Raw genomic sequence first — 15,656 nt, 5'->3', positions numbered from 1 at the left:
ATATCCATGATTTTTTAGTCTTTTTAGTCAGCATTTTAGTTAGCAAAATAGCTAATCTAGCATTTAGAGTGGAAAGGCTCCATAATCTGTGGCTGATAGGCTTTCTGTTAACTCGTTTCTGTCTTTTCAAACAATATTTCATCTACAGTTCTTGTCTTATTTTCACATTACATGATCTAATTAAGAAAGATTTGAATACCTTATTGTAATCTAACAGCTAGAAATTATGTGTAAAAATAAAAAATTACAAAGGATCCTCTTTAATTTTGTGTTTTCATTTAATGAAATTCTCACCTGAACATAATATTAGTAATCACAACATCATTTGACCGGTATTATATTATGCCTGTTGTGCAGTAGTGATGTGTCGGTCGCGAACGAATCAGTTCGATGGAACGACTCTGTAAACGCGAACAAACTGAACTGATTCCACCTTTCACTTCTCTCTCGTTCGTTCGTTCGTTCGTTATTACAGACTAGTCGCTGTGTTTTTCACTGTTTAATTATCAGAGTGGTGAAGAGGACTGAGAGCTAGCCAATCGTATGCTGAGTCTAGGACACTGTCGTTGAATTTTAGCCAATGAGAAACAGCACAGCAACCATTTCCATGAATAAAAAAAACTTTTAATTTCGTTTGTAGCTCATCATTCTTGTTGGTTCACTGATTCCTCTGCTGGCGTTCTTGTTCAGTCAGTCACTCGTTCTTGGCTTGCAGGATTTAGCTGTTAACTGTTGTGTTGTCTAAATGTACACATAATCATGAAGTTACAGCTATGTATTTGCCTTGAACTACAGTGTTATGTTGACCGTTAGCACGATCGTTTGAGAACGAGGAGCTGAGAACTGTGCATTACATGATTCACCACTAAACGTTGTTGTACTGGAAACGCAACTGCCGAACTGATTGACGGGAACTGAATCTCGACATCGAACGATGAAATCCACCTCTATTGTGTGGTGTCTAGAGGCAGCTTGTGCACCCCTAGGGGTGCATGCACACCACTTTGGGAATCCCTATGTAGCTTAAAGTGAAACTCTTGTGAATGTACCTGAGTAAAACCTTTGTGTAAAAGCATAATTACGATGAAAGAGGCAAGGTCATTTTCAATGGAGTGCTACGGGCACTCTTATGATAGCATCAGTATCGCTATTTTTAAAACACTAAGAGGCTTGACACAACATGAAACTTTGCTCGTAGTATCACCAAGTGCGTTGCACCTAACAGGAAGAAGAGTAATGATGGACCACTCCTCAAGCCTTCCTGTTAGGTCGCACTCGGGGATAGACACTTTTTGTCTGCCATGACGTTGTTGCGCCGGAGATGCAGCTACTAACGTGACGTGTTCTCAATGCTCGTGTTCATGTGTAGAGACCCTGGTGATACTACGAGCAAAGTTTCATGTTGTGTCGAGCCTTCTTGCCCCTGCACTCCACCGAAAATTTGTTTGCCTGAAAACAAAACTATGGTAAATCTTAAAAGTGACTCTTTCGTCGTAATTATGCTTTTACACAAAGGTTTGACTCGAGTAGATTCACAAATAAAGCCTAGGTTGCTTTTTGGCGAGAGTTTCACTTTAATACAAGTGACCATAAGGCAATGAATGTTTTTCAGAATGATCATACCTTTGTGACCGTACACCTCAAAGGGTGTCCACACTTCTTCAAGAAGGTGGCATCAGTCAAGAACCCAGCAAAGAAGAGCTAGAGGGAAAAGTGAGGAGATGCTCATGCCTCCTCAGCATTATGTTTAGTTAGTTAGTTATGCTTTATTGTTGACAGAGTTGAATGTTTAAAACTGCTTAAGTCACAAAGGCATGCTCAAAAATTTGCCAAAGTAATTTATTCCTCTTATGTTACATAATTGACAGACATTGTTATCAGTATGTCAATAGTCATCTATTGTCATAACCTTTCTGAGTGAAATTATTAAAAATATCATATATTTGATATTTTGTTCAGTTTTTTGTGTTTTCTGAAAAATCAGAAAAAATGACTTAGGCTATTAATTTAGGAAGGTGACGATGTAATATCAAGTTATATTTGATTTTCTTTTCAATTCATGTGATATTCAGGATTTTATCTCACATAGACAAACTAAATGGCCTACTTTGAGAGATTGTTATTCTTTTTTCAGGTAGGTTATCCCCAACGTGGATTCAGGCAGCATTTCCCAAACTTTCAACATAACTAACTGGAATACGTACAACACAACATACAACATAACTATAGGAGAAGGCTTGACATAAGGAAGGTGTTTGTTTTGATCACACAAAGAAAGAACAGGCACACATGTAACTCAAGTCAAGTCAAGTCAAGTCAAGTCAAGGTTTAATGTGAAAAAATAAGCTATTGGTTGGCCAAATTATCTAGTGTTTCATTGAATTTGTATCACAATTCTTGATATTTGGATAAATAAATGTAGTCAAACAAACCATAGGTGATAAATGAGTACAACCACATTATGAGGCTATCATACTCTGCAGTAAAGTGTTAGAAAGAGGCACTGTGGCACACTGCTGTGATATTATTTTGAAAGGAATAACCGGAAGCAGTTGTGTTGATTATGAAGTTGCAACGCTTATTTTATTGGCCAACTGATACCAATATCCAGGAAACGAAAGCAAATGTGACAGCAGGGTGGGAACCCAGCCTAAACTGGTGTGAAAGGTCACATGATATTTTCCACCACAAACCTGTGTTGTATGGAACTGACTGCACACTTACCACACTGGTCCCAAGAAGTACTAATGGCACAAATAGTAATGGACCTGGTTAAAGCATGAGTGATGGTATCACTAGTAAGTTTGGTTTTAGTAGTAATATAGTAGTAGTAATGTCATAGTTATGATAGAATCGGCTGTAGGGGTTGTGTTAATAGCATAGTAGTAGTAAAGTTGTAGTAATTATAGTAGCAGTTATAATACTGGTAGTTATTGTACCAGCAGTATTTGGAATAGAAGTTGTAATGGTTGGATATGATTGTTGTTAATATTGATAGGAGTGGTAGCATCCTAGCAATATTAGTATTTGTATTCGTATCAGGACTAGAGGTGTAATGGTAGTAGTAATATATTTTTTACTTACAATACTTTTAGTCATTGAGGTTGTAGTAGTATAACAGTAGCAGTTATAGGTGTAGTAGTATTAGAGGTACTAGTAAGCATGAGAGTAGTGCAAGTTAGAGAATTAGTAGTTGTAATGGTAATAATTGTAGTTATCATAGTAGTGTTGTCTGGTAAAATTATTATTAATAGTAGCAGTAGTGGTAAGGAGTAATAATTGTGTAATGATACTTGTACAGTATTAGTTATAGTGTTTTCTAGTTGTATAATAATATTTACAGGTGCAGTAGAAGTAGTAATAGCATAAGAGTAATGCAAGTGATAGTTTTAGTAAGTAATAGTAGTAGTAATTATAGTAGTAATATAGTAGGGTAATAATAGTAGCATTAGTATATTTAGCAGTAGTAGTCTAATGGTTGTAGCACTGTCTTTTGTTGTTTTAACTTATTAATCAAAGAAGTTGTTGTACATTATTAGAAGTAAGTATAGTGGTAGCAGCACCTGTAGTTGTGTGTAATGGTAGTAGCACTGTCTTTTGCAGTTACAACACAATTATGAGCAGTGAGAGTTATAGTATTCGTAGTCTTATTTAAAATAGTTACAGCAATTGCAGTAGCAGTAGTAATCATAGTTTTTATAGTAATAGTAGTGGCAGTATTTTTGATTAACATTATTACTTAAAATAAAAGTGGTCATAGTGGTATAGTACTTGTATTATTAATAATAGTAGAGGGACTAGTTATATTAGCGACAAATGTAATGATGATGTTGGGATCAGCAGAACACAAGAATTTTCCTGGCTTCATGTGACACAGAAAGAGGAAGTAAGCGGTTTCCCAAATGCATGCACACACACACACACACACACACACACACACACACACACACACACACACACACACACGCCTTTGGTTACAGACATACTGATTAATAATGAGCTTGTCTAACATAGGAGGCCTAAAGGAGGAACTTGTATATTGCCATTGTCAGGCCTGTTTCCGCGTCAACCTTGTGACTGAGTGTATTGCAGGTAATTTTGAAATGTATTTCACCAAAACACGTAATCTAATCCAGCTACATGTAATCTTGTAAATTAACAAAGAATTTGCTGGAATAATTTCATTATTGGAGCTAAATCAGTAAACTTATCTCAGCAACCACAATAAGGCGTATGTACGGTGCATAAGATACAAAGAAGGAACATGTAAAGGATTGTCTGAGTCATTTTACTAGTCATAAAGAGTGCGACTGGCCTGTGAAAACAGTTGTATAATTTCTTCTGTGGCTCTGAAGAGATCTTCCTTCAGTCTGAGAAAAATACACCCTGATGATATCTTCAGGGAGTGATCTGGCTCAAGATTTCCAAAAACCTTAAGTCTCGAGCAAGGTTCTATATAACTCTTATTTACCAGGCAAAGACTAAATAATGAACTGCACCATCCAGTTGGAAGTGTGGGTTAATAAAGTCATCTATCTCAGTCTCTGCTGCTTTGATTTTGAGCAAAGTACCTTTAAAGTCCCTCAGTGTGAAATAATGAATAACAGCTCACTAGAATATAACTTTAAAAATATATAGAATTTATTGTTTAAAGGATACGTTCACTCAAAAATGAAACTTCAGTCATTATCAACTCGTTTTCATGCTGATGGAGAGTCAAGAGAAATTTTGCATTCTACACTTCAACTACACTACAACTTTTATGGAGATTCACAGTTGGGTCAACTTTTCCATTACATGCCAATTTGTTCACAGAATATAGCGAAAAGGAGACAGTAGCCTCTTTCACACTGCCGTTTGCATGCAGGGATCCTGCGCCAATTCTCCGCACCCTCCTATGTGTGAAAGTTTCAGTTGCGGAGAGGGGGGAAATTCGCTCTGGCGCTGATCCGCCTCTGGAGGTAGTATCAGGGCCGCATTATTGGTGAGCCGTCCCAATGTGAACGGATAAGCCGGAGGCGCGGAGCGGGGGCTGTCGGTCATGCAGCCTGATAACTGCACAGGTCCTTCACTCAACTAAATACAGAATAAATATACCACAAAGCAACGTTACAGGACCGAACAAAAGTAACGTAGTAACTGTAATTGTCTTTGGCAACTTATATGAGGAAAACAAATACCACAGCTATGCGTGGAGAAGTGTCTGTCCTCCTGTCTGTCCTACTGACTCTTCCTCACATTTCTGCTAAAAAAACAGCGTTTGTCACCAGCAAAAAACTTTAACTCACAGAGTGTTTGTGATGAAAATAAATCACCGCGACCGTCAGCCCTCCAGACCGAGACTTCAGGGACCTTTCCCCCAGAAAACAGCCTCCCTGCGAGTGACAGAGTCAGACAGCTACCTGTTTACTGATGGTGATTATGTATAATTATGTAATTTAGCGCGAAAAACTTAACTCTGTCACTTTCCAGGATGTTTGGTGGGTCAGGATCTCGATCAATACACATTATAACAGCATCCATATGATTATAAACTGTCCGCGGGTTTGGATTAACAGGGGAACACCTGAACACATGAAGGCGGAGATGCTTTGCTCTATGTGAATCACCATCGGCAGAAAATTGGCGAACCACCGCTCCGGAGATAATGCGGAGACGCTGTGTAAAAAGGGCTAGTAACCACCATCAAAACTTAAATAAAAATTGATATGTTTTGCTTTTTGAATTTTGAGAATAAGTAGTGCTTCTAAACATTGCAGTTTATATTTTTAGTTCAGAGAGGCTTACATAAACATGATGATTTATATGATTAATCAAGCCGTTCATAATGTATATAAGTGAACGAACCTCAATTTGTCCATAAAATGACTAACTGGGCCTTAAATCATGCTGCTGCTCTGCTCTGCTATCAAGGAAGACACAAGGTTAAACTTGGTCTCCGTCTAAACTCTGGCACCTCTGTTTTCAATTTTCCCATTGGTTTAATTTCCCGGGAAACCGTTATGATAATAAGGTCACTATCTGCCAATCCCGACGCGGTATAGCCCACTAGCCCCGCCTTCGATGACGACAAATGAGAGGAAACGGCATAATTCCATATAAGGAAAATACTCCCGCATGCGCAGTGGCTTGAGTTTTGTTTGAAGTGAACTGCTGCCTGGGACTGCCCTACAAGCTGCAAAGTCGCCAAGCATTTGATTTTAACAGTATATTTTTCACATTTCATCCATATTCTTTCAGTGCCTCTATGCATCGTAGGGACGATGTTAGGCCACCACTATCCAAATGCCGACAAGTCGCAACAACTGGTCAACTATGTGGAGGATTATCTGGAATGTGTGGAGTCCCTGCCTTTGGATATACAAAGAAATATTTCTCTGCTTCGAGAAATTGATGCAAAGTACCAAGGTATTGTGTTTCCATGTTTTTATCGTTAACTCTGACTGCGTGTATCAAAGTGGCAAACATTAAGGGCAGTCTGACAGGGTGTGCTCAAATGGTGGAGCAGGCGCGAGCCTTCTGTTCCCATTTTGCAAAAACCGAGCGACCCTTCTTCATATCTACTTCCATAAACAGTAATGTGGGCAGCTGAAATGTGGAGAGTTACAGTATCGAGCCAAGTATTAAACTAACAAGTGAGCCATCCGTCAGTTAGCACAGCCCCGATACGCTTGTGTCTTGTTTCGTATGTGCCACCAGCCTCAATGAGGTAAATGCTGAAATGTAACATTTCTTTCTCTCGCCAAACGTACATGTACATTATGATCCAGTACCATCTCTCATACGAGTGTTTTGTGTCCGGTGACAAATTCGGCATAGAAATGATTAAAAAACTAGCACTGTATAACAATAAAATCTTAACTTTTTCAATAGGTACACACTGCCGCCCACTAAGGTGTTTCCGCGGAAGATTATTGTGCGAATACCAGGAAAACACTGAATAAACTTAGGCATTTATTTTAAGTGAACACTGTTCGGTGTATTAAACGTATGCTGAAGCACAGGACGTAGAATACAGATGTGTAGGAGATCCTAAACTGTGCTCAATGAGGTGTGAACCCATGCCCAGCGTCCGCGGTTAACACACACTGCCGTTTTTAATGTAATAACAATTCTCATTGTGTCTCAGTGTTGCTCTCTGTTGACGCAGAGTGAGCAGCAGCTAACAACCAGCCTCTGCTACCAACAACTTCTCCGACACCTTCTACAGATAATGTGACCTGCGCTGACACATGAAATTGAGTTTTTCATTTTTTTAAAAAGCGAGATTACACATCGCCGACGGCTTGAACGGTGTCTGTTCCTCCAGTCAGAGTCAAGTACCCCGTCGCCTGTGAGCTGCAGAGCCGGATGTCTCCTGTTCTAGGCAACCCCCCTGAACATATGACTGGCGTCACTTCCTGTAGGCAGGGGCTGACTGCAGCTCAGCCCTCCTCCACTCACATCTTTGGTTTGCCTTCTAAACGGTGGTCCTCTGGAGTCTCCTTCCTCACTGTCCACATTTTTTAAATTGTGTAATTATTCCGGTTGCTCTCTTTAAACCAAATTGCAGTTTTCTGCCGTCCACACTCTAAGACCGCTGTTCGCCCTGTTTCATCACTGTGTGCTAATCACTTGTCTTCTTGACTTCCCACAACGACAGTGAACTGGTAAAGTAAAGGTTGCTTGTTAGTCCCATTCCTTCTCACTAAACCTATATTTCTTTGGATTGGCTGACGATGTCCTTCCACAATACCGTTGCCCTTGTTGATTTTTCTTCTCTCCACACAAAGCCTTAAACTTATGTGTAGTTTTGTAGAAGAAATTCAAACTAAGAATTTAATCATACTTACATAGTCATACATGATCATAAAAATGCTGTTCTGAAAGGAAAATAAGGTCTCAGAACACTGTTAACACAAGCTAGAAAGGTGGCATGGTCCGCCACATATAAACAAAGTAAAACCACATATATTGTGTTGTCCTTTAAGATCAGTTTGATTATTCAGTCATCAGTTATCAGATATTCAGGAATTTTAGAGTGATCGGTATCAGTAGATTTTTTTTTTTCTGACAGATTGCCGTTAAAATATATTAATAAAAGAATGTGCTACTTTTGCCCTAATGCAGCACCGTCTTACACAATGTCCTGTCCACAAGAACATCTGATTGGTTAAACGTCACAGGCCTATAAACACACAATAATGTGAATCTGCAAAGTAAGTAGTAACTACTAGTAGTAGGTACTAGTCAAGTACATCAACATTTTAGTTAAGTCAACCCAGGCTCTTAATTACTGTATGAGCCTAATCTTGTGCCAGACATGTATATCCATCATCATACTCTTACATGTTTGTATGAAAACACAGACAATCTGAAGCTGACAAACAGATATTGTATAACACATGGATTAATAGAAAACAAAAGTTGTGTGGTAAACACCTTGTGTTTTTATAGTAATGTATAATTCTCCTCTGTTTTTGTGGCCTACTTTGCAGAGGTGCTGAAGGAGGTGGATGAAGTATTTGAGAAGTACAAAGGTGAGCAAGATGCAGCTCAGAGAAAGCGCCTGCAGATCCAGCTGCAGAGAGCGCTCATCACCAGCCAGGAGCTGGGGGATGAGAAGATCCACGTAGTGACCCAGATGACAGAGCTGGTGGAGAACCGCTCTCGCCAGATGGACTCGCACTCACTTTGCCTCCAGGAACCGAGTGAGGCCGAGCGTCTCACTACAGAACGACGCTCCAGCGTCCAAGACTCCCCAGCCCCTGAACGCACCTCGGCGAGACGCCCTCGGCGCCAGCGGAACAGCGAGAGCCGTGACTCAAGCCACCCGTCAGCCAACGGCTCTCTGGTAGATGACCCTGTGGAGGAACTGTCCATCCCTCCACCCAGAGAGAAGAAGTCCAAATCTGCAAAGAAGAAGAAGCGCAAGGCCAAACAGGAACGAGACGCCTCGCCGGTCGACTTTGCCATCGACCCCAATGAGCCCACCTACTGCCTCTGTGAGCAGGTGTCATATGGTGAGATGATTGGCTGTGATAACGACCAATGCCCCATTGAGTGGTTCCACTTCTCCTGTGTGGGGCTCACCTACAAGCCCAAGGGGAAGTGGTACTGCCCCAAATGCAGAGGGGACAATGAAAAGACGATGGACAAAAGCCTAGACAAAAACAGAAAAGACCGCAGATCCAGGTAGTGACCCTTCATTGGTCCTCTCTCATCTGGAAGATGTCTCTCTCATCTGGAAGAGGTCAAGACTATCAGCTGTAGGTGATAACCGTACTCGTGATGTTGTAAGAGCACAATCGAACACCATTAGTAGCAGCGCTTATTATTAATCAAGGACAAGTTGTGATTGCACTTGTGCTGTTACATCACTGATTGTTCCCAATGGCTATAACTGTACTGTAGTCTATAGGGAGTCCAGCTGCTGCAAGAATCATTAGCTTGAAGCTGCCAGCTTCCTCAAGTGTTTAGCTCTTTTTTTTTTTTATTTGGACTTTGAAGAAAAATGGAAGCATCTTTTGGTTTACTGTCCCTATTCATTCTGGACATGGTCCTAATAAAAAATGGTCATTGTTTTCTCCAGTTTTGGCAAAACAGTTTTTATTCTTCATTTGAACTTTCTTAACTGTACTCAATTATTCAAAATCATTGTCTATAAAATAATGGCGTGTAGAGAATAACCCACACATGTAATATGTTTACAAGATATTTAATTGAGGAGATGATTGTTGATGGGACACTGGAATAGGACGTCATTTTGTGGACTTGATGTTTTCAATGGTTCACTATCACTATTGTGTAAATTTCTTTTTATATTCATTAAAACAAAGTATAGTCATTGAGTACCATTCAGTTCTCTTTTCTCCTTCAGCATGAAATATGCAACAAGGTGTACTGTGTTGCAGAGATGTGGATAGAGGGCCTGTAGTTTCAGCTTGGAGATGTACGCAGTAGCGTACACAAAGTGCCAAGAAAGGAAAATATGTTTACACCTAATTTCCTTACTAAACTGAAAAATACAACCACACACCACCTGAATTCAAGTTTCTCTCCTCACTTATGTAAAAAGACCTCATCATTTGTGTTTCGACAATCACCTCTGGTTTGGTTAAAATAAATCCTCAATTCAGTGTGAGATGTTTTCACTCACTACCGACTCTCTCTCCTTCCTCTGCCCCTTCACACTTCTCCTGTCCACACCTGCAGTCACTTCTCGTTCTCTGGAGTCATAGTCTTGGTCAGAGCCGCTGTAAATCTCCATACTGTATCCGTCTTCAAATTGACCATCAGTCTCAGAGGCTGTGTTCAGTCCTTGTCTGGTGTCCAGTCATGTTAACTAGGAGGCAGCTGTGCCTCACCGACCATGGTGATTCCCCCGGTCATCTGAGGTTGCAGGGTGGGCAGACTCCCATCAGATGATGAGGCCAATACCTTGGATTGCTATTTAATGTATCTTAAGAACATAAATAACAAATAATTACGGACAACATGCCCTGCAAAATGATTGGGGGTGTGTAATGCAGATAAAAGTACATACTGTAGACTATGACACCATCATATCAGCACAACATTGAATATATTTTTACTTCAATAAATCTGAGCATTTTTCTTCTCTGTCCTTGTGTTATGGTGAAGACTTAATTTGCTTCTGTCATGTAGCGGACTCCACATTCTCTGATGTCTGTCCATCACATGGCCAGGAGAATACTGATTGCAGAGTTTTCCCTAAGAGTCCTCCTCTTCTTCACTGCTGCTGGACTCTCCAAACAGGTCTCCGTCTCTGGAGGCTTGAGTTGCTGAGCTGACACTCCTGGATGTGGGCCTGATGCTGATGAGGGCGGGGCTGTGGCTAAGGCCGAGCAGGACCCAGATCTCACGTCCACGGAGCAGCCTCATACAGCCGACATGTGCATCCAGGGAGAGCACAGACAGGATGCTACGTGCCTCCAGGTCCCACAGGCTCAACTGTCCTGGATTATTATGGCAACATAAAAAGTCACATGGACACATTGTGCTGTGTATGTGATATGAAAATCAATATGTTTCCAGGTGTGCATAGTTTTGTTTTGTTCTTAGATTTTTAGGGCTATGTTTTTTGTGGGGTGATGTGTCACTGAAGAACCTCTTTCACAAAAGCCATTTTGACATGAACACAGGTGTTAACAATCACATTAATTAGGCTACATACCTCAATAAAACAAAAACCTTAATTAATGTCATTAGTTATAAGTACTATTTTATGTCAACATGGCTGCAGTGAAAGATCTATCCTGAAGAATTTCATTCTGGGTAATTTGGTGACACTTGAGGTTATTTGTGGTGATGTTTTAAAGGTGGATTCATTTGGCAGAAATGGAGTCAAGTATTTGTAATTATTTTCTCATTAGTACATATATAATCAACTGAAACTAAGAATCATTGTTCTTTTGTCACCTTGGAATGAACCTAGTGGCTACATCAAAATGTAAAAAAACAACCTGACAAAAAACTGCCCTTTTAATGCCCTTTTTAAGATGACATCTTTACTGTATCTACTAAGCCAAAAGCCTTAGCATGGACTACATCTAAAGTGGGTGTACAAGTTTGACCGCATGTCAAGGGTGTTAGTTATTAACACTTCAATCTTGAATTCCATTTGGGATCTCAGAGCTTTCAGAGACGAGACGGGTATGAGTGGACAATGACTGAATTTCATTTTTGGGTGAAATTTTCCTTGAAGCTCTCTGAATATTTTTTTTCTTTATTAGATTATAATAACTAATAAACTAATATAATAACTGATAGCTGTATTCTATATCAGCCTGAGACGACACTGATTAAACAGTTATATATATAACAGTTGTCTTTTAGCACCAAAGTGTGAAGTGAAACACACCTCAGTCATATGACTAAAGACCTAATAAATCTTTCAATTCCTTTATAAGAGCTTTAAATAGCCTCTAGTTCTGTTTCCTACCTGACAGCAGGACGGCTTTTGTTCCTCCTTCCGTCATGTACAGCTTACTGGAGACTTCTATTTTCAGGTTCCCATAGCCACAGATGCTCCTATAGTTTCTCTTGAAAGGATCCCACACTGTCAGCCTATCAGAGCAAACATGAACACCACTAATTCTTTAAAAAAATATTCTCACAACTTAACAGTTCAAACTGAGAACAGAATTCACTATTGAGTTTGTCTTATTAAATAATGAAGGTGGAATGGGAGTGCCATTAGCATCTTTAGCATCTCAGGCAACATGTAGTGGTGTGAAAGGCTTTTTTACAGTGTGAAAGCTGACAGCAGGGCTGGACTCACCCAGTATAAGGCCTTGGTGATAAATGAACTGTATTTTCCTATTCAACCCCCTAACAACTCTCATGATCTCCAAATTAGTTTGGTTATAGGCTGATTAAATGTAAATGTATTTATGAATATGCCCTATGTAACTAGAATAAATGCTAGCCACATTAGCTATGCATGCTAACACTCAAGTTCAAAAGGCTGAATTACAAAATAAATATTAAAACAACATAAATAAATGATGAAAAAAACTGCCAAAGTTTGAACTGGGTAACAATCCATCCTTGAGTTTTCAAGAGTACCCTGATTTTTTACGTTGCTGGCCCTAAGAAAGCATTAGGAAGTAAAATGGTTGGTGCAAACCTGAAATTTTTCCATTTTTAAGTCACAAATAAACCTGAACCTCTGGGTCTTCACTTCCTCTGATGGTGGATTCCAAATGTTTGTATTACTGAAGTCGGAGTTGGCGAGGAAATAAGTAGTTACTGGATGTGACTTTAGTTTAAGGAGTACTTATTTAGCCATTTATCTGCATGTTATCAGAGCCAACAGTAAAGCAAATTATTCTTTATATGCTATGAAATAGCAAGTAATCAAGGTGTTGCAAAATCAATGTCATAGCAGAATGTGATGTTCATGAAACCGGTAAACCGCCCATCCCTTCCCCCTCTGAAAGATTAAAAATGTAAGAACCACCTGGAGACTCACGAAAATAAACTCAATCCTAGTTAAACAAAAATAAAAAATCATGGTCCACTTACTAGCCTTTTCTGGAGCTTCCAAAGAACTACAGTAGCATTAAAAAGTAAAGCCAGAAGTTCTCTTGATGTTTTAGAGCCTTTTGAAGAAGAGGAACTAAAGGCAGGACAGCTGAGGGACGGTATAAGGTAACGGGGGTAAGGCGAAGGGTTGAAATCTCTACTCCATTTTAAACTTGAAAATATAGCCAGTCTTTAATTTTAACAGCTAGCAAATTTGGGAACTAGGCACAGGCTCCAATTCTATGGCTGCTGATGGGGTTGAGCCCCACAATATTTTCAAACCAAAATAAATTAAAACAATTAGCCTAGAAAAGAGGATGAATTAGATTAGGTGAGTTGACGTCAGATGTCATACTCATAGTATTAACATGATGAATACCGCGTGCAGCATTTTCCCTTGTTTTGTTGACCGATACGCTCTTTTACACACAGTGATTATTGGATTCATATTATTATATAAACAGATTACATGATACCTTAATCACATAACCAAACATGACATAACAGATTTAAAGTTAAATAGGGGGCTATCATCTGAAGAAGCAATATTAATTTGTAATAGTAAGAATGTTATAAAAGCTCCATGTGTAAAGCAGGAGGCTGCTAGGCTACACTGTAGGCTTAACTAACTGACAGTCATTAACACAACTCCAAGTTTCCAGTTCATTGTAACTTCCTCACAGAATGTGTACAGATAGACAAATTGCATCCTGTATCATTTTGAAAATCTCCTAAAATATCGTAGTTTTATAATTTGGTATGAAAGTGCCAGGGAGGCAGTACAGGCAGGTGTGAATTCATTTTTTTGTTGAGTCTGCTTATTTCTTGGCTGCTTATTTTAGGACAAATTACATTTCAAATGGACTTGCAGACGCTCTCTTGTTACACTGTTGGTAGGTTCAGTGCTTTATAGCAAAAGATGAATGTAAATGAAGCTATTAGTTTTTTGATTATGTTTGTTATGATGGAGGATACAGGGACAACTGGAAAGATAGTAAATCACTTTATGACTGATCACTGAGTTGTCTTTTTTCCTTACTTTGAAATGATGAATCAGTGATGAGTCAATAAGAGTTCAAAAAAATCATACTCCTGTGTGTGAACGTTTTATTAATTAGTGTTTTAAGCTGTCAGTGACAATGACTTGTGTAGTCAGTGTAATAATGATTAGCACATTGGTGAGGTGATGAATAACAACATGCCTGTTGCTTCCTGTGACCCCAAAGAGGACTCGGTCTGCGTTGTCTGTGATAGCTATGCAGCAAACTCCAGCCTCCTTCTTCAGTCTTTTACTCACCTAAAAGAATATATGCAAAACAAAACCTGAGGTCACTATGAAATCTTAAATCATCCACAAAACAATCACAAATGTCCTATGTTGGTCATAAGAGAACTGACAAATACAAAGAATGATCAAAAGACGTTAATAAACATAGAACATGTACGACCACAGTGATAGCCTACTATTCCTTCATGCAGGTCCCACAGGGTGATGCAGGGAGTCCTCTGCTCTTGCTTAAAGTTGGTCAGCACCAGGTGGCTGCCGGTGTAGGTAATAGCTGCCGTGTGGAGGCTCAGCAGTGATGTTTTATCCTCCAGTGTGTGGAGGTGTTCTTGTGAAACCATGCTGAAGACATTAAGGTGATGAGCAAAATAGGAGCACACCGCCACCTGCAAAATAAAGCAGTGGAATGTATACGGCAATAACGCAACAAGTACTGACAACACAATCAAACTTGATGTTACAAGGCCGATTATGTCAACACATTTAAGCAGTAACATAATTTTTTCTAAAACATTGACAATTACTGCTCAAAAGTCATGTTATCAATATTACGGCCCATCCAGCATGGGTTTTATTTCATATGTAAGATTTCACACATGAAGTGAAATAAGTGTAAAACACATGCTGTTTGGGCAGTAATATTGATTGTAGCTGGTGTCGTATATTCCACTGTCTTTCTCCATGTTTACTTTCTGTCACTGCTAACAAACTCAAACAACAAATTCATTATCAAATTAATGCAAAAATGCTGTATCTATCTCTCCAATATTTCCTTTCATCTTTCTATTTTTAGTATTAAATAAAGACCCATTTATTGCTGCCTTTATTTGATAAGAAACATGATAAAACTTTTTCTGATTCTGCTCTGATCCAGAGCTGTTTACCAATAGGAGGAGAGTGCAGGGATTACTTTTTAACTTCGCTCCTGTTTATCAACCTGACTGCTGCAGTGATCTTTGGAGGGGACCTTCAGTAATGTTGACCTCTGACTGGGGATGGAGGGGAAATGTACTTTACTTTATGAACGCAACGTTACAGAGAGGAGAGGGGGAAAAGAAGAGAGATAACCAGAGTCTAAGCTATATCGGTCGGTCAGAGGTTCACCTGAATTTAAACACATGCACACAAACACACACACACACACACACACACACACACACACACACACTGTTGGTGTATGTTGTTGCTCACTAGCTTACGGCTAATGTAAAGTAAAGTAATCTTACTGTTGAAGGCGTTACATGTACGAGTTCGACAGAGTGATTATTTGCATTGGCGATGAAAGTCTATTTGATGTTACTCAGGCACGTTCACAGATGAGGTAATGTTTTAAAGTCATTGT

At 39.4% G+C, this 15,656-nt stretch overlaps 2 protein-coding genes across 2 annotated transcripts in view; one reads left to right on the top strand and one right to left on the bottom strand.

Annotated features, from left to right (window-relative positions):
• Window positions 1-6,112: 6,112 nt before the first annotated feature.
• Window positions 6,113-9,826, top strand: ing2 (inhibitor of growth family, member 2). Its single transcript, XM_030430644.1, has 2 exons — window positions 6,113-6,408; window positions 8,478-9,826. Exons 1-2 carry the CDS (start codon window positions 6,264-6,266, stop codon window positions 9,176-9,178), a joined length of 846 nt encoding a protein of 281 aa, XP_030286504.1. The 5' UTR covers window positions 6,113-6,263; the 3' UTR covers window positions 9,179-9,826.
• Window positions 9,572-15,656, bottom strand: part of LOC115589630 (uncharacterized) — a 33,673-nt gene continuing 27,588 nt past the window's right edge. Inside the window, exons 30-33 of the mRNA XM_030430642.1 lie at window positions 14,494-14,700; window positions 14,232-14,326; window positions 11,945-12,069; window positions 9,572-10,958 (exon numbers count right to left, since the gene is read on the bottom strand). Coding sequence (XP_030286502.1) covers window positions 10,714-10,958; window positions 11,945-12,069; window positions 14,232-14,326; window positions 14,494-14,700 — 672 coding nt within the window. The 3' untranslated portion in view covers window positions 9,572-10,713. The remainder of the gene's footprint in view (window positions 10,959-11,944; window positions 12,070-14,231; window positions 14,327-14,493; window positions 14,701-15,656) is intronic.

This window comes from Sparus aurata, chromosome 10 (assembly GCF_900880675.1).
Source record: "Sparus aurata chromosome 10, fSpaAur1.1, whole genome shotgun sequence".
NCBI classification, from domain to species: Eukaryota; Metazoa; Chordata; class Actinopteri; order Spariformes; family Sparidae; genus Sparus; species Sparus aurata.
Note: the sequence above shows the minus strand (reverse complement) of the source record. Positions and strands in the feature narration are given on the sequence as shown.

What these genes read in the sequence shown, in the direction of transcription:
- ing2 (XM_030430644.1), top strand. Translation starts at nt 6,264, where the DNA reads ATGTTAGGCCACCACTATCCAAATGCCGACAAGTCGCAACAACTGGTC. An exon ending in AATTGATGCAAAGTACCAAG is followed by an intron (nt 6,409 to 8,477) that starts GTATTGTGTTTC and finishes CCTACTTTGCAG; the next exon opens with AGGTGCTGAAGGAGGTGGAT.